We start from the raw sequence: 26398 nt of genomic DNA, 5'->3' as shown, positions 1-26398 counted from the left end.
TTAAGATACATAAAACAAGAACTAGTCGTCGAGGAAAAACTAAAATGCACAATAAAGTTTTCCTTATTGTACGATAGGGATCTATGCATGATTCAGCTGACATCTTGGTTATCAACAGAAGAAAAAATAATAGTTATACTGCAGGAAATTGACATTATTTTGTCAAGCTAATCTATATATGTTTAGTGATCAGATTAATAATATTTAATAATAAACCAAAAATATATAGTTTGCATTTGAATCTAAAAGTAAAACAACACGAATACAAAGTAAAAATCAACAAAACATGTCACAAGATATAGTTACCATACTGTTTTGAACAAAAAGGTATACACAAACACAAACATACATTTCCAAACCACATTAAACCCTTATTATATTGAAAATGTGCACCATGACAAGCTAAAGCAAACGATCTCGATAGTTCATATTGCGCATCAACGCAATTCCGCCCTTGTCTCAAGATAAGACTCATCCTCTTCTTCAGCCAAATAAGAGAAGTACCCCTTGTTATCCGGATTCCTAATCGAACAATGTGCACGGATTTCTCCTTTTCCACCCGTCAAGACTTCCATTTGTCCCATTTTGATCATAGCATCCACAAACTTATCAAAAAACAACTTCTCATCATGTGCAAAACTCTCCACAATTGGTCTAGTCACTTCATGAGTATACAAATCTTGATCCGAGGTAAAAAGCCCTTGTCGGTTCATTAAATCCACAAAGTACTTATTATCAAACTTGTTGGGAGAGTATATGTCCATGATAGTGGTGGCATTGGTGGTGTTGGTGGGACAAACCTCTTTGAGTCCATGAGCAAATGTTTTTTCCATAGTGGGGTCTTGGGTGGGATAGAGGCGTTCGGCGAAAGATGAGCAGTGGCTGATACCGATAGTGTGGCCGCCCGAGAGGGCCACCACGTCTGTTGGGGTGAGGTTTTTGGCGGCGAGGGCGGAGAGGATGGTGGAGGCGTTGCTTGTTGGTGCTGGAAGGTTGGCTAGTGTTGCGTTTTCAGTGGCAAATGATAAACCATCTTTTCTGCCTAATGGAACATCATATTTCGGTCCACCTGACTATAATAACATAAGAACGAACAATAAAACAAGGTTATTTTGTTTTTCAACAAATCGTTAAATAAAATAAATCGTCAAATAAATAAACAAACCATTAAATAACTTTTGTAAAACATGTGGGTTAGAAGAGAAAAGGTATTACCGAACACTGAATAGTACTCAACTTAGGTTAAAGATTTTTGCCAGTACTTTATTAAAGTCACTCAAATATTCTTCTCTTTAAAAATGATTCAACTTTGGTTAGGTGCTCCGTATTACTCCCCCGTCTTATTATAAGTGTCATAGTTTGACTTTTCATGTATTTCTTTTACAATATTGACCGTAAATATTTTTATTCGTGTCATATAATACTTGATGAAAATTATATCAATGTAAAATACATTTAAAACCCAATCCATTCATATATTTTACATCAAGTATTATATAATACAAACAAAAATATTGTCGGTCAAAGTTAAATAAGAAAGACTTGAAAATTCAAACTAGGATACTTATAATGGAACGGAAGGAGTATTTTTTAGGTATATAATCTTATGGATATTTTCTTATTGATGTTTAATTTTAAAATTAAGTGAACTAAATAAAAATAAATAAATCTAGTTTGTTTCTAATGATTTTTAGTTTTATATTACCTACAATAATTATAAAATATTGTTAAGTGAATTTTTTCTTTACTATATCTCCAACTTCAAGTTAAATGTCAAAAACATAATTAGTAAATAATAAATCGATTTCATATATTTTCATTTTGTTACTTCATTATTAAAAGTTTTAACACATGTAAATAGAAAATTTACAAGACCGGAACACCAAATGGGTTTAGAAAAAACAACAAAGAATGATTTTAGTGAAAAACTTAGGGATCCAATAAATTTAGAGGTAAAATATGTACCAGATGAACAGCATCACGAGCTGCAAGAGCAACAATATCAGAACAAGAAACAATTCTCCCGCATTCTCTATGTACTAGGTCTCGTAGTTCTTCGATGATGTCGAATGCCTCTTTTCTTAGACTTTGGTTAGGAGGCGCGGTTTGTTCACTTGGACCACCATGAGATCCATCAAGCAGCACAGAACCATCACAACCCTACATGCACCAAATAAAACATAAGCACTTATAATACAAAACAACTAAACAAGCACATGCCTATATATGATGATTACATATTGCTTTATAAATTGTAACTATTAACCATAATGAGCATAATTAAGTTGTACCTGAACAAAGCAATCGTGGAAGTGAAGTCGAAGCAAGCCTGCGGCTTGACCGATATCCTTCTTAAACACTTTCTTAAGATGTTTTCGAACAATTTTTTCGACTTTTGTGCATGTTTTATGGTGATAATCCCATGATAATCCTTTGACAATCGGTGCCGAGTAATCGGCTTCCGATACGTAAAGAAGAGTGGAGAAGATTAAGAGTGTAGAGAAGACCAAAAACAAAGAGGTTGAAGAAGAAGAAGCTGCCATGGATGAAAGAATTTGAGTTATTGAAGGACAAGAAGAAGGTGGTGTGGTTGAAAAGCAAATATCGGAAGAATACTTATAGGGAAATAGTGCATTGACCAAGACAATGTTTTGCAAAGTGTGGCGGCTTGGTAGTATTTTGATAACTTTTTGTTTACGGTGTAAGATTTAAATGGATGAGTTAAGTTAATATGACAAACAAGCCTAGCTAGCAAATTATTGGATTAGGACTGAGTGTTATGGAAGGGCATTCACTAATCGTCGCGTAGTTAAAGGGGGGTATTATCTAACCGTCGTGTAATGGTATAATTGAAAACATAATAATTATTTTAACTTTTCTATTTTATAAAAACGTGAGTTAGGAATTGTGATTGGTTTGATTTATAGCTGCCTCCACCATTTGGAGTCGATAATGCACTAGCGCCCAAGGGAGCATTTACTTGTTTGGCACCTATATATATGTGTTTAGAGTAATAATGGTTTGGCCAATGTTAACATTCAAGGTGGAGGGTCTTTGGCGCCCATAACACCTAATCTAAAAACATTAATGTTATTTAATTAAAAACTGTTGATTTTAGATATATACTTTAACATGTTAATTTTACTTAAAAACCATTTAATGTTTTGAAGTAAGAAAGTAAACGGCTTAAAAATGACAACCAAGTGGCCTAGTAGCGAACGTTAAAAGTGTATTCCCTCATCCAAGAGGTATTGAGTTAGAGCCTCATTTGAGACTTGGAGTAAATTTAGGTTGGAGTAGATTGGAATTATGATAGGCGTTAAAAAATTGACTTCAAAATTAGATGAAACTACACTCTTCTTTTAGGTTTAATCACATGTGTTAATGTTTTGATATGACAAAATTAAGGTTACTAGGTTAGAAGTAAGAACTAAAGAACGGTTCAAGAAAAGTGGATATGCATGCCTTGGTTTGAATAGCTTTTTTTCAATGACTATTATTTTATAAACATTAGGTAGGTGAGAATATGACCAATGAAAAGGTGGTCATATGCAAATAAAATAGACTTTCGTAGTTTAAATAACAGCAAGTTGTGTAAGCAAAGCAAACTACTCCATTCAAGTTGTTCTAGGTCTTCTTGGTGAATTCAACCAAATTATTGGGGGCCTAAACTTTATAAATTATATAATTTCTAAAATGTTTAAAGTGATTAATATCATCAAAAGCTATATAAATGTAATAAAATGCATAACAACTTTAAATATTTTCTTAAGAATATTAATTATTGATTTTGTTATTTTGATCATAACCAATTAGCCAACTCTCATGATTACCAGGAAACCTCAACTAAGCTATTGGGCTGGTATGGCTAAATCATAAAACAACATATCAGAAGATATTTAGGAATTTAACATCGTGCATTACATATAAGAGAAATTTTATTAATTGGCAGATTTGTCGCTTATTTGTTAATGATTTTCTTTTTTGTCAATAAAAGTTTTCTTCTAACAGTTAAATTCATTAACCACAAAACCAATCGTGGTTCATGAAATTGTTCTCATCTTTTAATAAGATAACATACCTAATTTTTTTGAAGATAAATGTTTTTCATAATTCTATTCACAAAATTATAGAGAGAGATCCACAATTACAGAAAACAATAAAAGAAAAATATATGGAAAATACAGCAACCTTGACTATGTGTTTTATCTAGAATATTCTACTTGTTTAAACTAAGTGGCGGGAATTGATATTGTTGCACATGTGTTAATACGCCCCCACAAGACGGAGGTTGTAAGGCCCCGTTACCGGTGCCCTACTTTGGACGTTGGATTTACTCATAAACGCAGTTCTAAAATCAGAGTTAAATAAAAACTTACACGGAATATAAAACTTTCATAAAACATTACATATCAAGTCATAAATATGTCTTAAAACATTCTTCTTGTCTTTCAAAATCAAAACATAACTTATAAAACATAGCAGGTATTCAGATGCCAGGCTATTATTCTTCTGCCATGTGTCCCGCTCACGCCAGCTGTCGCATCCTACTCACCTGCGTGCATACTAAAAGTCAGCTACGCTGAGTGAGTTCTAGTTAATCATACATAATACAATACATACACTTACTTTCAATCATGCATCCAAAGATACATAATGATTACTTTACTAACTTACTTTCATTACATAATTTTATACATACGTTCATACTTTATTACTTTCATACTATATAATTACTGTTCATTCTATCTCATATATTATTAGGGTCTGATCCCTCTTTCCTTTGTCTATCTCAGATATTATTAGGGTATGATCCCTTTCTTGTCTATCTCAGATATTATTAGGGTCTGATCCCTCTTTCCTTTGTCTATCTCAGATATTATTAGGGTCTGATCCCTTTCTTATCTATCTTAGATATTATTAGGGTCTGATTCCTTTTTACTTCTCTATCTCAGATAATGTTAGGGTCTAATCCCTTTCTTCTCTATTTCAGATATTATTAGGGTCTGATCCCTTACTTCTTCATCTTCGAGCATACTATCTTTACGTACCCGTAACATACATATACTTTCTTTAATCATTCATACATAATCATATGTTGCACATATTTCTATCATACACATTCAACTATCATACGCATACCTCCCTTGTCAATACGTTCAATATCCGAAGATCGTTCACGTACCGACAAACTTTCATTCACATTCAAGATATACATAAATAACATATAAATCATACATGGCATACACTTACCACTTAAGGTAAGTGTTTTAACTAACACATCGAGTATGCACACAGCCCCGAAAACATAACAAGGAAAATGGGGCTAGAAACTCACCTGGATCCTGTTGCGCTCGCTGTTTATCGTAATTCCTTTCTTTAATTGGGCTCGGCTAAATGTTAAATATATATTTAGTTAATTAACCTTTTACTTGATTAAGTTGGTATTTTAGTTAGCCATCATATTCCCAAGTTGGGCTTGTTTAATTAGAATAGGACTCAACTATCTGTGGGCTTAATTAGATCAGATCCATCTGTCCATTAAGTTCCTGGCCCCACTGGGTTCATGCCCAAACAGAAATTGGGTCAGCCGAGAACTCTTGGCAGAGAACCCCTGCTGGACCGAGAACCCATGTTGACCCAAGCTCATACCCGACCGAAAACCCGTATCCGACCGAGAACTCTGTGGCCGAGAACTCATTGGCTGAGAACCTGTTTTGGCCGAAATCTCGGGTTGACCGAGAACCACATGGTTGACCACGGATTCTCAAATTTGGCCGAGAACCCTCAGGTCCAATGTTTTCAGTTCTTTTCTCCATCCTAATCATTTGTACTCATCACTATTAACTGTTTTATGGTTTATAACCAGAATTTCAACTACCCTTTCTACTCAAACTAACTATTTTACCCCCGCTACTAAGCCATTATCTAGATCTAATTCGTTTTAGGCATAAAGTTTGGACCTTTATAAGTTTAAGATGTTCTAGGCTAGCTCTAGGGTTCACTTGATGAACCGTTCATAACCTTAAGCTTGCTAAGTCCATTTTAGTCATCAAGTTTGTATTTTTACGAAGCATCTAGACCCGATCTACTCTAGGGTCAAGTTTCATGGCAAAACGTTCATAAAAATGTAACCTTTAATCATAGAGAACATGCCTTTTGATGTTTCTAGGTTACGGTTTGCTTGATATACGATCTTGGACTTGTAATCTTGCTTGTACGATTGAAGATCCTAAGTTACGATGCTTGGTTGTGTATTTGTATGGTGGCCGGCGGCTAGGGAGGGAAGATTTGGCTTAAGTGTGTGTTTTAAGGTGTAAAATGGATAAGATGGATGAAAATGGAAAGGATTAGGGTTTAAGGGGGTATTTATACTCCCTTAAGCTCATGGACCTAAGGCCCATCTTTTCCTTTTTAGTCCATAATTAATCCATCTAATTAACTTACTTATCTTTCCCTTTTACCACTTACCATATTTATTTATTAACTCAAGTAACTTTTCCGTCATAACGAGTCAATATAAATTATTATTTATTATTCGAAATTTTGGGATGTTACAGAGGTTCCGTCGAAAACACCAATCTTAGACCGTAACTTTAAAAAAGGACCTCTAGACAAAAGTTTGGTAAGTGCATCAGCTAGTTGATCTATTGAATTGATGTGATGAACTCGTAGGGTGCCGACTGCAACCTTTTCACATACGAAATGATAATCTAAAGCCACATGTTTCATGCGCGAGTGATACACGGGATTAGCACACAAGTAAGTCGCTCCGGTGTTGTCACAATAGAGTCTAGGTGACACATTCATGGGAAGACCAAGTTCCTTGAGGAGATTTTCTACCCATGCGAGCTCGGCGGCAGCATTAGCAAGTGCTTTATATTCCGCTTCAGTGGACGATCGAGAAACTGACTTTTGGCGTGCAGATTTCCAGGAGATGATATTGCTACCGAGATAAAGAATGTAAGCCGTGGTAGAACGACCGGCTGTAGTGACACCTCCCCAATCAGAGTCAGAAAAGGCAGCAAGCTCTAAGGGAGATATATTTTTAAAAAACAAGCCATGATAAACTGTTCCTTTAAGATAACGAAGCAAGCGCTTGAGAGCTTGCCAATGCGTTTGAGTAGGTTGATGCATGAACTGTGCTAGCTTGTTAACAGCAAAAGAAATATTCGGTCACGTGAAAGCAAGATACTGAAGAGACCCCACAAGTTTACGATACGGTGTCGGGTCTACTTTTGGAGTGCCATCTTCGAGCATCAAGACTTGAGATGAACATAATGGGGTTTGAACCGATTTTACCCCATCCATGCGATGCAAGATCAGAAGATCATGTATATGCCTATACTGAGATAGAAACAAACCATGTCTAGTGGGTATAATTTCCACTCCCAAAAAATGACTAGGATACCCCAAGTCTTTTAGTGAAAACCGAGAGGCGAGAATGTGAACAAAGTCATTCATGAATCCATTGTTGTTGCTTGTCAAAAGGATATCATCAACATAAACTAAAAAATAGCACATGATACCATTGCGATTGTAGATAAAAAGTGAGGCATCTGCATGAGATTTGGTGAACCCAAAATCAGCTAAAAAAGAAGTAAGAGCCATATACCATGCACGTGGCGCCTGTTTAAGACCGTACAGGGATCGGCATAGTTTGCAAACATGATTCGGTAATTGTGGGTGAACCTAACCAGGAGGTTGTAGCATGTAAACCTCCTCTTGTAAATGTCCGTGTAAAAACGCATTATTAACGTCTAATTGACGTAAAGACCATCCCCGCGATAAGGCAATAGCAAGCACGGTGCGTATAGTAACGGGTTTGGTAACTGGACTGAAAATGTCAAAATAATCTTTACCGTATTCTTGCAAGAAACCCTTTGCAACGAGACGTGCATTATACTTGTCAACGCTACCATCAGGACGGCGTTTGATACGGAAAACCCACTTACATCCAATCGGTTGTCGAGAGGATGGAGCAACAAGTACCCATGTTTGATTCCGAAGTAGGGCGTTGTACTCATCATCCATGGCCTTACGCCAAAGTGGGTCTTTAGATGCTTGAAGATATGTATTGGGTTCAAGAGATTGAGGGATAGGATGAACAGTGGTGGTATTAACAAAGTGAGAATTGTAATATTTTGAATTGGGTTTTCGATTTCAAGGCGGCAAAGAGGATGGAGACGGTTGCGTTTCCATGGAAGAGGTAGTCGCCGATGAGGTAGAGTGGGGTGAGGTGGCATCCGAATTTGTGGAAGTTGAGGCGGAAGACGGGTCAGGCGATTGGGAATTAGAAGTGATGGCTAAATGATCAGAATAAGGGAATGGTGAATTTGTGAGGTGGAAAGTGGAGTTGTTGGTTCATGACATGGTAAGGTGGTGGGTAGTGAGGAGTCTGCATTGGAGTGTTTTACCACATGCAAAGGTACTGGTTGAGTGGGGTTAGATGAATTTGTAGGGGAAGCATGCAAAGGTGGTAATGGAGCATTGAATGTAGAGAAAAATTCATTTGTAGTGGGAAGAGGGTACGGTTTTGAAGAGTTTCCTTTAGATGGGAAGATATCCTCTACAAAGGCTACATGCCTAGAATGATATAGACGATTGGCTCGTGAATCTAGACATTTGTAGGCTGATTTGGACGTCGAGTAACCTAGATTGTTCAACCGGCATAAGCAACCAAAAGTTTTAAGCTATTTATAATTAGGTGACGCACGATAAAGCATTTGATATGGCGATTTGGATTGAATAATTGGTGTCGGAAGGCGATTAATGAGATAAACCGCGGTTTGGAACGCATGAGACCAAAAGGAAAGTGGTAGACCGGCATAATCTAGCAAGGCGAGGCCGGTTTCCACAATGTGGCGGTGACGGCACTCACCGATTCCGTTTTGTTCAGGGGTATGCGGGGGAGTGGTGTAATGAGAGATCCCCATGGATTGGAGAAAAGGTAAAAGACCAATGTATTCACCACCATTGTCGGTGAAGAGGGATATGATGTTGGTTTGAAAGAATTTTTCCACAAGTAGTTTAAATTGGGGAAAAATGATGGACACATCGGATTTGCATTTGATAGGATAAAGCTACACATATTTAGAGTAGTAGTCCACAAACACAACATAATATTTAAAACCATCAATAGATTGTTCAACCGGCCCCCATACATCTGAATAGAGAAGTTGTAATGGTTTATTAGCAACAAATGAATTCGGTCCAAATGACAACTGGTGACATTTATTAATAGCACACGATTGACAATGCAAAGTAGAACATGACAAAGACTTAAAACTAAGACCAAGGTCTTTACAAAGAAATTGAAAAGTACGAAAACAAGGATGTCCAAGTCGATGATGCCATTGGAGTGGTGATACGGCTGTTGTAGCGTTAACTTGTGGAAGTGAAGAGAACCGATTGAGGTAGTAAACATCATTGATGTTCTCCCCCCCGCATGATAGGCGCCCCCGTTTTGAGATCCTTCACAAAAAAAATAAGATGGAAAGAATTCAACGGAAACATGATTAGTACGACATAGTTTAGCAACCGAAATTAAATTAGTACGCATGTTGGGAACACATAAAATAACGGGTAAAGATAAAGGTTTGGTTTTGGTGGAAAATTGAGTTGAAACAATATGAGATATAGAGAGAACCGTACCATCACCAAGAACAATTTCGTCGGGACCATCATATTCTGAAACAGATGAGAGTGTGGCCGGACATGAAGAGAGGTGATGCGAGGCACCACTGTCCATCATCCACATCTGAGAGCCCGAAGCAGAAGTGACAGCATTGGCAATGGGATTTGATGAGGGATTGTTGAAGACAACTTGATTATCTTTCAGAAATCTAGCAAGCTTCCTGCAGTCACGTGTGTCGTGACCCGAGATGTTACAAAAGTTGCAGATTTGATTTGTCCGATTACCGGAGGAACTTGGTTGAGATTTGTTCGACCAAGATGCCCGTTGGGATGAAGAAGACGACTGAGCCCGAGTATTCCGAGTTTGCGAGTCCCGGAACGAAGTACGAGCATGTTGTCTTTGGGTCGCATTTGCAGTAGCAATAATGGGAGTAACAGATTCTGCTAGTGTCAATGAGCGTTCAAAGTCCACAAGCTTATCAAAGAGTTCCGGATAAGAGACCGATGTTTCCTGTACCTTAAGTGCGGCAACAATGGAAGTGTACTCATCACCAAGTTGGGTGAGAATATGGACCATAAGATCCTCTTCATCAACCGGACTCTGCAATGGAACGCATCTCGTTGAGAAATGCGGAAATAGGCCTGGTTCCCTTGGGGTTCTTCGCAAGTTTAGTTTTCAAATAGATGATTCTGGAACGTGATTTGCTTGCAAAAGACGAGGTTAACATGTCCCAAGCTTCTTTGGTGGTGGAGGCCGATGCAATGAGCGGTTAGATTTAATCGGAACACGATCCGAGAATTGCGCTGAATATGACCTGATCCTGAAGAAACCAGGTTGCATACTCAGGGTTGGCTTTGACTGTTTCGTTCTCCGTAACAGTCTTTGGTGGAGCCGGATTCGTACCGGTGATAAAGTCGTCAAGGTTAAGACCGATGAGAGTGGATTGCAAATGGCGTCTCTAGACGGAAAAATTTTGGGCAGTAAGTTTGATGTTGAGGTGGGTGGAAGCAGTGATGGTGATAATGGTGTTTGAGGAAGCCATTGACAAAAAAAGGAATAAGATAGGTAGGATTGATTGATATGACTCGTAGGAGTGTTTTAGGCTTTGATACCATGTGAAGATAAATTTTTTTCATAATTCTATTCACAAAATACATGGAGTAAATATAGAGAGAGATCCACAATTACAGGAAACAATAAAGGAAAAACATATGGAAAATACAACAACCTTAACTATGTGTTTTATCTAGAATATTCTACTTGTTTAAACTAAGTGACGGGAATTGATATTGTTGCACATGTGTTAATAATTTTTTGTCTCACAAATTTACAAAACAAGATTATAACATATATTCATAAATCATGATAGCTGTTTGTTTATTGTTGCTAATAAAACATTATGAATATCATATTGTAATAACAATTAACAAACAGCAATATTCTACACAATAACCATTATAAAAGACCTTATGTGTTTATTGATTTCTTAAGCATCTACTTTGCTTTTCGCTAGGACCCAAGACACATACTAAAAAGAAAAGGTGTCAGGAGTCCAAATGCATGTGAGATTAGTTATTTCCAAATGTAAATAAAATAAAATAAAAAACGAGAAAAATGAAGGATTAGATAGCCACTTGGAATAATACAATGATCTCATTATTTTTATCTCCCGGTTATAAGCTACAATATCACTTTTTTTTTACCAAGTTTTCACCGTTTTGCATTTTCGACCATGTCATTTCTCGTATACATATTTCGGGCATAAGTGAAATGTTTCTTCTTTTAACCCAGTACCCATATATACTTAAACTTGAATTTTAAAGAAACGTACTATTAATGGACCCTGTGAGGTTTATTGTCACATATATTTTGATTTTGATGTGGTTACTAATTTGGAGAGGCTTATAAAGTTACTTCAAACATTTCAAATTCTGTGAGAAAAAAAACGATTCCCGAGGAGGGAGGGAGAGTGTGTTCAAGTCGTGCCCAGTTTTCCTTGGACACTCCCAGCTCTCACTCTGTATCCTCCTCTAATGTGTATAATTTGTCGCTTATATATTCAGCTTTTGTTAGCTGTTTAAATGGTTAACATCTATTAGCAATGGATTACAAATAGATTTATCCATCTAATTCTAATTTAGTGTTAGTAATTTGATTTAAATAATCACCCGCCAAGTCTTTCCTGACAGATTGCATCCAAAGGAATTAAACGATGATTATATAAGTAATAATGGATTACAAATAGATTTATCCATCTAATTCTAATTTAGTGTTAGTAATTTGATTTAAATAATCACCCGCCAAGTCTTTCCTGAGAGCTTGTTTGGAGAATCAGCACGTGTTTATCCCCTTCGCCTTTGACACTTTTGGTTTCTTAGCTCCGAATGTCGTGGACCTTTTGAATAGGGTTCAGAAAGTTGTGTATAGTAACGTATCAGCCCATAAGAATAAAAACTTTGTTTTTAGTCGGATTGGGTTTGCTATCCAAAAGGGGGTTGTGGCGCAGCTTGTTGGCCGCTTACCTGCCACTTCATTGTAAATCGTTTGGATGTTTCTATTAAATATAAAAGTTGCAAATTATATAAGTATATAACAAAGGGAACAGTCCAACACTGCACTATCATCAAGATCGCATGTCAACATGTAATTAAAAAAAAATTAAGATTTAAGCTGAATACTAATTAAAATGGATATAGATCTTGATTGGATTTCAAAATGGATTAGGTGAAAATTATATAATATTTTTAAAAAGTAGAGGCTGCTACTTGTAACTTTCTTGAAACATTCCACGTATTTTCAAGATTATAAATCAAATATAAATTAATGAAAAGTGGAAATAGATAATGAAGGTGAATCAAAATATATGAAACTCAAGGATTTAAAATGTTTTGAATAATTTTATTTTGTGATATGAGCTGGAAAGGCAAGCAAAAGAGTTTAATTTTAATAATCCAAGTTATTGAGAATTTATCCAATGATACTACGGACATTTACTTTTTCTAATAGTCTAATTGGTTAAATTGTTTGTGTGAATTGGTCAGTGACTCGTAAGGTATCAAAATCCAATATAAAATTTTTACATCCAAATTTGTATGCTATGTGGATAAAAAAGTTATCTTTCAAACTATTTGTTCATATGTATTTTTAACGTAGCTACACATACATAGTTAATATAACTTACCTATGACTTGATTACTTGAAGATGTATAGGCTATACATGTTAACATGGATCAAACACATGTCAAACTAGCATTTTATCAGACTATCAAACATGGGAGATTGGGAGAAGTGTGTGTCTTCTTTTGTGTGCTTACTTGGGACGTAGGAGGTTTTGTTGTACGGTTGTGTTGACTCTTGTTTCTTTTTCTTTTTTTCTAGCTTACTGTTGATCCAGTTTTTTAAATGACACTGTTAAGAAAAAACCTAACCTTTTTACTTAGTCGTTAAACATCCATATAATAACCTTTTTAGTTTTTAAAAATGCTTCTTCAATTCCTAAAAATGAAATATATTATTTATTAAAACTAACTTTAAAAAATATTAAAAAGGCAAAATTTGCATAAAAAGTTATGATTTTTGACAAGCTTTTAATCCAAGGTACGAATACCTTTCGGAATTGATTTCCAGTGCTGATACTTGTGTGTTATCTTCCATTATCGTATCTATTAACTAGACATTTTGTTTTTTCGGAACGACTCCATTAACTTGACATTCAGGGTATGAAGTGTCTAGTGTGCATTATAGAGTGTACACAAGAAAGCTAGAGGATCTATACACATTTTAGTAAAGATAATGATCAGTGGTGTAAGCTTTAGAATTTGTAATATTGCAACCATTTCTTTAAACGACCAATTTAGATCACTGACGGGCTACTGACTCACCCAATCATCTTCAGAAGGAAACTCACCAATAGAGGTGTACAAAACCGTTTTTTTCCACACCAAGCTAGTTTGGGTTTGCATGTTCTAAACCGGTTTGGCATAGAACTAGTCAAACTGACCCGGACCAGTTTAGTTCGGTTTTAAACCGGTTTAAGACAAAAAAAAAACGGTTTTAAAACCAGTTTGATTGTGAAATAACCATACCACTATATGAACCGGCGGCTTGGTTCGGTTTGGTAACCGGTTTTAGAAATGACCCGGTCCGGTTAACCGGTTCCGGACTGGTTTTTTTTGTACATCTACTTACCAGTAGGTGAAAAAATCGTCTAGCCCAACTTGAGCCCTCTGTCTTTTTATCTTTAGTAACACTGAACCCATGACTTTTTACTTTTGAAACTATTAAATACGAATTATTTTGGTCTAATTCCAAATATATATTACGGTAATTGCTAAGCCCAAAAGAAAAACAACGCCTAGTCCAGTTTCGCACTTTCGCTGGCGTGCTGGACGGCCGTTTAGACATGCAAGCCTGCTGGGCTATCTGTTTGATAAGAAGCCCAAAGAGGGAGGGAATAGGAAATGTTTCTGTTATTATTGGTTGCAATTCTTGAAAGTCTATTGGTACTTACAAATTTGTTTATTAAATGGTCTCGTATTATGTTATTTGCCTCACACAAAAATGATATGAGTTTAAATCCTTGTATAGGTTAGGCGGATTGTAGATGTAAAATATATTGCTGTTAACTAACTTAAATTAAATAATATATAGGTTGAGATCACAGATTTGAGCATTTACAACTTTATGTAATTATCAATTTTTTACGACCGGATCAATTATCGAACCCCAGCTAGACCAGGCTCAAAAATCGGATGGGTCATAGTTAACTTAGAAAAATATTTAAATATGGCATAAATTATAAAATAATATATGCAGTTGAAAGTTTAGTTTTATATGTTATTGTCCATTATATATCTAAAATTAATATATATATATATATATACACTTTTTTTTCTAAAAAAAAATGAAAAAACATTGAAAAAATAAAAGAGTAATTAATTTAAAGTTTATTTAGTTCATACATGTTGAATTACAAATATGATATCTCCTATACACTAGCCGGCCGGCATATAGCGGATGTGCATTTCCGTATTGACGAAAACCCATTTCTCGATCTAGCATCATATTTTTGTTAAAAATACTCAAAGTTTGTCTCGATGCCAGAAAAAAATCGTACAAATAGTTCCTCGACAGAAACATTCTTTTGAAAATTTTAAAGTTAAATTACAAAGTCATTTCTAATTAGGCATTCATGTGCGGCTTCGAGAACTCTTTTTACTGCAACTCTTGACTTTGGTGTATGTCGAAGCTCCCGATTTAACCCCTCTTGTACGATCAATTCAAGAAATTGCAAGATATCTAGTTTCGCACTATTAGACGACAAACTCTCAGAATGAAGAAGACGAGCTACAGGATGGAATTTTAAAGAGATTCATTTAAGTGGTGTAGGATAGAATGGTATAAAATTATAAGAGAAAATGATATAAAATTGGGTATTAAAAAAATATTAATTTTTAATGTATTTTTTTCTTTTTAATTTGATTGTTTAACGATAATATAGCCGTTGCAGACCTTCAGGACAATTGGGTACCACACACCTTTTGGCATGGGCGGATCTACGGTATAAACGGGTGGTTCCTCGGAACCACCCGAGTTTTGAAATAATATTGTATTTATATATAGGAAATAATATTGTATTTAAATATAGGAAATAATAAATGAACCACCTTATAAATTAGAAAGGAACCGTTTTATAACAATTTGAAGTGCTTGTCCAGTTTGTAACTTCTTGGTTTTGAAACCCAGAGGTCGCAGGTTCGATTCCCGTGTATGAAACTTTTTTTTTACTAATTCACCCTAATATTATTTAGGGTTTTATAATAGGGATTTTTACATATTTCTCCTCACTAATACAGTCAAATTATAGCTCGACCTTGGGAACCAAGACATACAGCTCTTCTTCTTCTGATCTCAAATTCTTCACTTCTTTGTTCGATTATAGGTAATTCAAGTGGTACAGGTCATCGATTCTTTTTTTGTGTGTGTTCTTTTCAATTTTGAATTTAGGGTTTTATTGAGTGATCTGTTCGTTTTTTATGTATCCATTTATTTTATTAGTATGTGTTTTGATATTTAATTCCGTCTATGATGATTTGAACTTTCTTATGGAATTAACTGTATGGATTTTGAACCCTCACTTCCTCTCCATGTGATTTGAGGAGAAAACTACATTATGAAGAAGTTTAGTTTATCTGTGGTTCCCAATTTTGCAACTGCCATGTTTTTCTAGGCAAAAAAATTATCACTCAAGCATGGAGAAGTAGATAGAATAATTTGTCAGAGGTAATGCAACGGTTATGGATTGTAATGTTGTGTTTTTATTATTATGGAGAAGTAATGCAAAGATTTCAAAAGACGAAGACTCGTAAAGAATAACTATAAGTATTTTTTTTAATTCGTAAAGACTATTGTATCTCTATCATGTGTTTTTTTTTTAAATTTCTAATGACGGTGTCTCTTTTATTATATTATCGTATTTTTATTATGTAATGAACTTTGCCAGAACCATTGAACCGACCCGAACATCAAACCGACCCGGAATTTCTTATACCTGACAATATGAAATTGAAACATCTAAAAGTAGTGCACCACCTGAAAAAAATTCATGAATCCGTCACCGCCTTTTGAAATAAATTTTTATCAGTACGTATTGAACTGGGTGGGATGGTGATCCCGCATGTACCACTCGGTCTCGGCCCACCCAGGCTCTCTCCGTCCAAGAAACTCAACTTCTAGAGTTTTAGTTGATCTAATAAAATAACTATTAAGATAATTTTATGATGAAAATAGCATCTACATCAAAATTTTTATCAGTTGACATGCTATATATAAAATTCGATCGGTTTAATGAGAAATAATCTAGCTTAAAAAACTTTACTAAAAGTATGTATATTTTAAATTAATTTAAGAATATTAATAAAGAATAATGGAAGTATTCTTTAGATATAAATATGAAAAGTGAGTTAGTTTGTTAGCATTAACCCATATGGCATGATATTTGAATTAATATTGATAGTGCATTTATAAGTTAATAGTATCTTTTAAAAGTTTGTTTTAAATTCTTTTGAAAATAGTAAATAGTGTTTCCTACCTTAGATGTTATTAATAATGAGAAATATGTTAGAAAGTATTTAAAACAGGTATAATTAAGCAAATAATCAGTTTTACATACTTACACATATTTTGAAGTGAGTAGGGTTGTTCACGAGCAGAGTTAGAGCAAGCTCAGGCTCGAGACTCATTATTGTTTCTTTTCAACTATTGATATATAAAAGAAAAATAACAAACAATATATTGACATAATTCTAATACAAATATAAATAAGATAATTTATAAGCTTAAATGTATTGTTTTTGTGTTTTTAATTATCAAGCATATTATATACATTATTATTTTTCATATATTCAGATGTTAAATATGCTAACAAGCTGGTAATCAAGCGAACCACAAGCAAACCAGGCTTGGGATTGGGCTTGGCTTGTTTAGAAACCAAGTCAAGCGGCTAGTTCGGCTCATTAGATAGAAGCTTTTTTCGAGTTTTTTCTCAAGCTAACTACGATCTTTTTGAACCGTCTAAGAAACGGCCGCTAATAGTTTACCAATTTCTTTGATAGTTAAGTGCCATTTTAATACATGTGGTTTGGCCAACTACGCAACTTTAGTATATATTCTTTATTTTGTGCAAATGACTACCTCAGTTTCAAAATACTTGCATTTTTAGTACTTTTTTCTAACCCCGTCTATTTTTTCCGTTAAGTTAGGGATAATTTGGTAACTTTGTTATTTTCTTTGTTTTTTTCTTTTCTTCTAAACGCTTATATCTTGTGAACACGAAATCCAGAAATCATATATCAAAATCCAAATCCTAAATCTCCAAACCCCTTTTCCATATCATCATAGGGTTTGGATTTTTACGATATATGGGGATTTAGGATTTGGATTTTGATGTTATGATTTGGGGATTTAGGGTTTACAAGATATAAATGTTAAAAAGAAAAGAAAAAAACAAAGAAAATAACGAAGTTATCAAACTATCCTTAACTTAACGGAAAAAATAGACGGAATTAAAAAAAAAGTACTAAAAATGCAAGTTTTTTAAAACAGAGGTAGGCATTTGCACAAAATAAAAAATAAGTACTAAAGTTGCGTAGTTGGCCAAACCACAGATACTATTATGGCACTTAACTCATTTCTTTGGACTAAACTGGTATATATACATGGAACATGTCTAAAATACAAACATAAATGCGTGGCTTAAAGGAGAAACATTCTTCAGCTCAGTTTATTCCTGCCCGATTTCTGATAATTTTCATATTTAAAAATATTGATTAATTTGTACATTTATATTGGATTATAAAAAATAAAATAAAAAAACCTATTCCAAACTAACCACACATCCCATTGTCCCCGACCAAATTTTGGTTTAGCTCATTGTTTATTACATATAGAAAGAACCTGGCTTTTGTTTGTCGGGCATAGGATTCTTTCATTCATGTTCAATGAACTTAAAAATCGGCGTACAATTAATATTTTCGATAATGGTGGTGATATATATATTTGTCACGAGTAATGCATGCTTTAACAAGGTACTTACGGAGCTTTTTGATAATGTTAGGAAATTTAATTGTTTGGTCACATTTGGTAAGATGTATTCATAGAAATGATATTATTGTTTTATTTTATTAGTAACTAGTTTTTATCCCGCGCAACGCAGTTTGGATATGTTTATATACCCGTCCCGTCCTATCGCTTTTGAAATACGGATTTGGTTGGTATGGGTTATGTTCGTTAAGATACCGACACTAAATTAAAAAAAAATGTGTACGTTAACAAAGAAACAATAGTTAAGCTCGTATAACTAAAAATTAACATGTTAAAAAGTTCAGTCAGTATCGATTACGCTCGAAACGATGCCAGGATTAAAAAACAAAAAGTTAAGTTGTCGAATTAACTTATAAAAAATAAAAAAAAAATATATAATGATGTTTGTTCGGTTAATAAAATCCGGGCGTTAGAAAAACCCGAGCTTCATGATGGCGAGTCTACGCGAATTCGGTTAGTATTGGTTGCGTTCGTTATATACTGTATAAACAACTTGTGTAAACCCAATCGTTAAAACCTATAAAAAAGTTCGTCATATTAACATATAAAAAAAAATATTTAAAATGACTGTATTCAGTTTGTAAAATCGGAGCGTTGTGGCCCCTGGTTTTGCGGCAGTGAGTTGGTAAAAGATGGGGATTGGTAAACATAAACGTTGTCAGTCCCAGACATTGCAGCGGTAAGTCGATGTAAATTTAGTTGATTTCGATTACGTTTGTTACGTAAAAAAAGTCAATAAACCCGAGCGTTGTCGGTCCCAGACGTTGTAGCAGCAAGTTGTTGCGAATTTGGTCAATTTCAGTAACGTTCGTCACGATATCAGAACTAAAATAATAATAATAAAACATAAAAATAGATGCAGCAGGCGGTCTGGTGCCACTTGAACCAATAAAAGGTCTAGCGGCACCAAACTTTCAAATTATTCTATAATAATAATATTTCATTGGTACAAAACAATCAAAGTGGTGTATGAAACCCCTTAATATAGTATATAGGTAATAACTATTGCAACAGTATTATGAAAGAAAAGTAAATATGACAATGGTTGTATAAAACTTGTGTAAATTGAAGTATTTATTTAGTTATTTCATCTTTCAAATTAGTGTTTAATAATTATCAGTTAACAAATAAATGGCTACAACTACTGGATTAGTCTGGTGACAAATATGTGTCATGTACAATCAAATAATTATGGGTTTGTAGTTTCACCTTTTACATAGAGTAGTTTCACCTTGTACATAAATGATAATAAATATGGTTAGAGCATTCCCAATCTAGTGTCCAAATTATGTGAGATGATTCTCTGTTTATTAGAGATGATTAAAAATGATTGTGAGAGAATGAGAGAGACAATGTTACTATTCATGGTTAAATTTGAAGAAACACACTGTTCACCTCAATAATTTTTTAATATTTTTGAAAGTGGTTGTGAGTGAATGAGAGAAAAATTGTAATGATAAAAGTATAAAAGAAGTATTATTTAATTGAAAATGAGTGAAAAAGATTATGTTTTGAATGTAATTATAGAGATGGAGAATGGAGAATAAATTAAAAATGCTCTTAGGGTGTAGGTAGTGGGGCGTGTACGACGTGGCCGACGCGCACACCACTACCCCCTAGCAGTAGACGAGGGTGCGGACGGCCGCCGTGGACCGGTCCACGAGGCTCGAACAAGTCTTTGGGCATGGGGTGGATAAAAAACTTGGGGATGGATCAATCAAGCCCCACTACACCTTCTGGGGCTTGATCCAGAGGCTTGATCATGTGTCACGTTAGCGCCTACGTGGCAACGGCTTTTCAACGTTAAACTTTATACTAGTTTTTGTTTTAAATTTTGATCAATGTTTTCATACCCGGCTCGGACATCGACCCGGATGCCTTACCGGGTCAAAGGTCGGACCGACCTGGGAGGGCGGACCGGTGTTTGACCCGGACGACATTATAAATAATTTAAATAGTTATTTGCATATATATACATATATATTATTTATATAGGTATAAAAAATAATGATAACCAAAAATAATAATAACAACAAACTTTAATGTTTATCTGTGTTTTATATATTTCTTTTTAAATATATATGATTTATGTTTGATCAATAGAGATATCAATGAAGCTTGATGGTTGGATTATGAGTAATTGTTAAAACTTCTATCTCCAAAATGACCCAAGTTCTAATCCTGGCATGCACATTTCATTTTGAATTTAATAAAAAAATGGGTTTTACCGGTTCATCCGCCGGGTCAACCGGTCCAACCGGTTCAGGCCGACCGCTCACCCGCAAAACCAGCCGGGTTTTTCAAAAAACGAGCCAAATACACTGATCCGACCCGGTATAGGCACCGGGTCCCGGTCAGACCGGGTTTCAAAACACTAATTTTGATGTATACACTCCACTTGACTATAAGATATGTATCGTGTACTTTCAAGTTCATTAATGATGTCATTCGTGTCTTCTAGATTACTTAGGATATGTTTGGTAGGAAGTTTTTACAAGCTTTTAAGAGCTTCTAGTTTTATGATTTTAAGAAAAAACTTCTACTCAATTAAAAGTCTTGTTTTGTTTAAGAAGCTTGAAACTTTTAGGTTATGAGAAAAAGTTTAAAGCTTAAAGCTTCTACTAGTAGCGTTTAGAAAGAGCTAAAAGCTTTTAGTATTTTAATTACTTAAATAACCTTTCAAAAGAAATACATTTACTATTATTGTTTAGTTATGCCCATTTTAGTAATTTTATACATTTTTTTAAAAGCTCCAACTATTCTGGCAACATCTAAATATATCTAAAAAACTACAGTTACCATCAACAACTTCAAGCCACCAACCACCTGCTTTCAACTACAGCTAGCAGCTAATTTTACCAAACATATATACCCTTGTTGTTTCTTAAAAATCATTGGCTACTTGTTTAATGTGAACAATTTACCTCTAATAGCTTTTAATCTTTATTGTTAAACTTTAGCAAATGTTATTCCTAAAATATAAAGAAAACTGGCAAAGGCCAACAAACACCGAGTAAACCCAAACTTCCATTCTTCTTGTTTATAATATGTCGATAGTTGTGGGTGTCTTGTAAATGTTCATTACTGACTGTCTATTTAATTACTCTTGAATTTTATATTTTGTTGGAGGCTGTTGACGTCGGCAATTGATGACGGGAAACCCATTGATAAAAAGTCGGAGATAAGTAGTGATTTACAACTTATCTAAACAATTATTTTTTAAGATTAGATTTAGCATTATCTTTTGACACTACGCTAGGGGACTCAAGGTCTCTTTTAATGGTGGTTTAATTAAAGTTTTATTATGGTTGATCGGGATTTTTGAGTATAAATAAAACTAATTTTTTTAATGGAGGGCAACTATCCGCTATTCCTTGTATGTTGATAAGTAAATATATTTTGTATCTATTTTATTTCTGTTTGTAACATTTATAAACAGTATAGGTGTCAGTGTAAACACTATAATGTCTTACCTAGTTTGTAAATGCTGAGACGTTGCTAGAAGATCATGTGAAGGTCATCTGCCTGTGCACTATGTTCTCACTTATTATGGTGTTCTCACGTGGGGTCATTGCTACTTGTTCAAAGCTTCACTGTTAGGTAACCCACCTTTCCTCCGTTTGAATGACTTGTAGACACTTACAAACACGTTATATATATTGCTCTGCTCTATACTAAAAAATTACATATTTGCATGGCTTATCCACGTATTTCCAATATGAGACAATTTTTTGGAAAGTAATTGTATATGATGGTATACATTACTAATTCATTATAAAAAAATAATTTTAGAATTATGATATGTAATGTGTTGCTTTTGGTTGGGGTGGGTAAATTTAAGAAACCGGACCGTATGAATGTTATAGTTCTTGTTTTGTAAGAGCATGGTTCCGATCTTAACTTAAAAATGTTCTGTATTAACCTCTATAAAAGGACCGAGCCACAAAGTTTGTAGGAAATTAAAAGACTCGTTTGACAAAAACCGTTAGGGGCATGTTTTCTTCAAATTTTATTTAATATATTATTTCGTCTTGGACTCCGGTTCAAAACAAAACAGTATTGCCGCCGGCAGTCAAATCCATTGTCATGTCTAAAGATTTGAGAATGATACTATCAAGATTAAACGATCCTAATAGATTTATGATACTAGAGAAACTAGCTGTGAAACTAAGAATGCCCCTCTTGATGAACGTTGACGACATTAGCTAGTGTCGTTCAAGCCATTGAAGTGTGTTTCTCAAATATGTGACCTTAAAGAATGCCACTCTAAAGAATAGAGACATTGGCTAGTGTCGTTGAATGGTGATATTAATATGCAACTTAGCCACGACATCACTAATGTCGCTATTAATAATATGCGAAATTAGTTAATGTCGGTAGTATATGCTCAAGGGTGTATACATATAATATTAGGAAATATTTTCAAAATTAGTGTTTATAAAAATGTTGTTTCAAAAGTGGTGGGCTTTTTTAAGGTTTTTCACAAATGGTGTAACCGTGGTTTCAAACCACGGTTTGTGTTCTTTTTTCTCATGTGTCAGGTGAGTTTTCAGAAAATAGTAAAGTAAGAATAAAATAATACAAACCCCGGTTTCAAATCACGGATTAAACACAAAATATAAACCTAATACCACTTTTTCATGAGTGAGATGGTTTTGATGGTCAAGCCGTGGTTTGAAACACGGTTTGTTTTTTTTAATTACTTTTTTTGGCGAGTACAGAATGTTCACATGTGTTTCTTTTGTTTTTTAGTCAACCCGTGGTTCAAGACCACGGTTTGATTTTTCTAAGTATTGTTCACATGTGATATTGATAGCTTTGTTTTTCTCCATTGAAGTGACACTACAAGTGAATAATGAATCCGTGAACCTTGTATTTTTAATTGAAAGATTCTTTTGGAATCTTATATATTATTCGTACATGCAATATATATATGTGGAAGTTGATTGTGAATTCTCTTCAAAGCCATCCTATCATTTCTTCAATTAAATTGTTAGGAGCTTCATAACCTGTGTTGTGAGATTAGAAACTGTGGTTTTGAACCACGGGTTGACTAAAAAACAAAAAGATGTTTGTGAACATATTCTGTACTTTTTCAAAAAAAAATAATAAAAATATCAAACCGTGGTTTCAAACTTTGTTTTTAGTCGGATTGGGTTTGCTATCCAAAAGGGGGTTGCGGCGCAAGCTTGTTGTCCGCTTACCTGTCACTTCATTGTAAATTGTTTGGATGTTTCTATAAAATATAAAAGTTACAATTGCTATTAAAAAAACCATGGCTTGACCATCAAAACCACCTCACTCACGGAAAGCAGTATTAGATTTATATTTTGGGTGCAATCCGTGGTTTCAAACCACGGTTTGTATTATTTTATTCCTACTTTATTGTTTTCTGAAAACTCACCTGATACACTAAGTAAAAAAAGACAAACCGTGGTTTCAAACCACGATTACACCAATTTTGAAAATACTTAAAAAACCCCACCACTTTTAAAACAACTTTTCTTAAAAGCACTATTTCTGAAAAAATTTCATAATACTAGACTTCATTTGTTAGTGTTGGTCAATTACTGTATGTGAGCCGCCAACCCGGGTCGAGCTCACCCGGGATGGAGAAAACTTGTGTAATCGTTTGATTAATAAAGTCGTTTACTAGAATCACTTGTTTTATGTTATTTATCTTTATATCTTGTGCATGTTGATTGCTCGGCTCGCACGACCCGTCTTCCATTGGTAATGGCGGTAACTGATGTATTGCCGACATAAATAGTTGGGTAATCTCATTTGCGACATATTACAGACGAAATTTACCATAGAATCACTGGAAACCTAAATTTATGACTGTACATTCACAACTAATCATACTGACGAATTTTGATGGCAGATAAGCGACGAGGCGTGTCGTCGTTTACATATTTAATGTGACAAACAATAATGATTTTATAAAAAGAACTAGTGTTTAGCCCGACGCGTTGCGCCGGACAGGTCGGTAAAACTCGAGTGTTGGTAAAACCCAAACATTGTAGGTTCCGACTTTGAGGCGGTAAGTCGACACGAATTCGTTCATTTTTGGTTATGTGCGTTATGGTATTGGAACTAAAACAAAAAAAAATAAAACAAAAATAATTTAAAAACTGAGGTGGACCAATGCGGTGACATAAGTCAGTAAAGCTTGGGCGTTGGTAAACTCAAGCGTTGTCAATTCCGAGCGTTGAGACGATGAATCTACACAAATTTGGTCGGTCTACGTCACGTTCGTTACAGTACCAGCACTAAAAAACAAAAACAAAAATAAAAACAAAATTGGTATTGTTAGTTTTCGTCATTGTACCGATACGAAAACCAAATGCGGTGATTGTACGAAAATTCGGTCTGTTTCACTTAACAACACAACTATGTGGTCCATACTAGAGTTAACTATAAAAGACAAACCATTCTAACATACACAAAACAAAAATAACGCACTTAAAAAAAATAAAACCAACATCACTAGCAACAGAGATTCAAACACATGTACTAAACCGTCACAAACATTTCGCCATACCAACCAGACCATCCAGCCAACACCAATCTATATGCCAATTGTCAACATTATTACTACATAAACAAAAACATAAATAGCACACCTTGTGACATTAAAGTTCTCAATTATACTAATTAGATAATTTTGGAATATGAAAATTAATTAAAATATTTAAATCTTTTAACATAAAAATTTACTTATAAATATGAAAATTAAATTGTAATAAAGTTGTTTTCTCATAGGAATGTCCAAGTCAAACTTTGAAGTCAACGTGGACTTAATTAAGGCAATATAATATGAACAGAGTAAAGAAAAACCTTTAAATTTAAGAAATGTGATGGCCTATCACATTAAAATGGTTGTTCCAAAAATAAAAAAAGCAAATAAAGCTTTCATTGCAACAGAAAGTTGAAAACATCAAATACAAATAGTGCCCAAATTATACCGACATATCAAATATAAGATGACGCCCTGCTTGCGGTGCGCGCATATAATGTATATATGCGTGAACCCTCAGGTGGGCAAAAGTAAAATTGCACTAATTTTGACATTATTTTACTAATCTCATGAAAATAACGTTAAAAGTGGCGGAAGGTTAATCAGGCATCATGTGGTGGCGTTGATAGCCGAAAGACAAGGGCACATGCACCAATCAGCCGGTGTCCCGATGATTGAGTGCTATGTGCCTTATGTCCAAGGCTTGATGCAAAACTACTATCGAGCCGGGGGTCTCACCGGAAGCAGTCTCTATATCCTTATGGGATAGAGGTAAGGCTGTCTACATCTTACCCTCTTCAGACCCAACCATAGCATTGCTATTGGTGGGATATACTGAGTACGATGATGATGATGATATCAAATATAAGATGGCGAACTATATCCAGTTATAATGGGAAAATTCTAAAAATATTCATTTTTAGAAGTCTTTCGAGTTTTACCCATCATTTTCAATATATTCCTAAAATATCCACTTAAAATTACTGTTTCCTACTAATTTCCCCATAATGTACTCATCTCTCTTAGTTTTCCTCAATTTCCTCGTCCCTAACGCTGTGTTTTCGAGTCTCATTTAACGAATGGAGGGGATGGGAATTATGACAGAAAAAAAAGCTATGGGAAGGAAAATGTGTGTTTTATTTTGTGTTCCCGAGTTTAATGAAAAGGGAAGGAAAAGAAGGGAAATTAAACATTTTAGGTGTTCCAGAGTTAAAAAGAAAAAAAAAGAAAGATACATTTTCCTATTATACCCTTTAAGTAAACTATTATATGGAGTTAAATATAAGGGTAATATAGGAATTTATAAAAGTTATAATTAGACATAAATATTTTCTCTCATAATCTCTTCAATTTGGAAGGATGATAATATGTTTAAATTTTCTAGCATTTTCACTCTTTTCCCCTCCCCTCCCCTTCTTAAAAAATCTCTGGAACATGATTTTTTTATATTTTTCTCTCTTTTCCTTTCCATCCTCTCGTTAAATGAGACTCAGGAACACAGTGTAATATTCACCCCCAAATCTACTCATCCATAGCACGTTATATTGTTATAACTCGTACCTTTAGGTTTACTTTATATTTTTATAACTTAGTTTTTAGTATTTTATTTTCTAAACTTAATAATTAAGTTACATGTTCTT

The 26398-nt window shown here is 34.5% G+C and overlaps 1 protein-coding gene across 1 annotated transcript; it reads right to left on the bottom strand.

Moving 5' to 3' along the window:
• Nucleotides 1–289: 289 nt before the first annotated feature.
• On the bottom strand, nt 290–2630 carry LOC143570136 (peroxidase 12-like). The gene is made up of 3 exons (XM_077055871.1): nt 2292–2630; nt 1966–2160; nt 290–1073 (listed from the first exon to the last, which is right to left on the bottom strand). Exons 1-3 carry the CDS (start codon nt 2541–2543, stop codon nt 438–440), a joined length of 1083 nt encoding a protein of 360 aa, XP_076911986.1. The 5' UTR covers nt 2544–2630; the 3' UTR covers nt 290–437.
• Nucleotides 2631–26398: the final 23768 nt, after the last annotated feature.

Source organism: Bidens hawaiensis, unplaced genomic scaffold (genome assembly GCF_021521415.1).
Source record: "Bidens hawaiensis isolate Kalapana, Puna unplaced genomic scaffold, B.hawaiensis_p1.1 tig00024828_1, whole genome shotgun sequence".
NCBI classification, from domain to species: domain Eukaryota; kingdom Viridiplantae; phylum Streptophyta; class Magnoliopsida; order Asterales; family Asteraceae; genus Bidens; species Bidens hawaiensis.
This window is presented reverse-complemented; position numbering and strand designations above follow the sequence as displayed.

Excerpts from the sequence above, each read along its gene's own strand:
- LOC143570136 (XM_077055871.1), bottom strand. The coding sequence starts at position 2,543 with ATGGCAGCTTCTTCTTCTTCAACCTCTTTGTTTTTGGTCTTCTCTACA. Across the intron at positions 2,161-2,291 it reads TCCACGATTGCTTTGTTCAG|GGTTGTGATGGTTCTGTGCT; the intron begins GTACAACTTAAT and ends TGGTGCATGTAG. Across the intron at positions 1,074-1,965 it reads CTCGTGATGCTGTTCATCTG|TCAGGTGGACCGAAATATGA; the intron begins GTACATATTTTA and ends ATGTTATTATAG.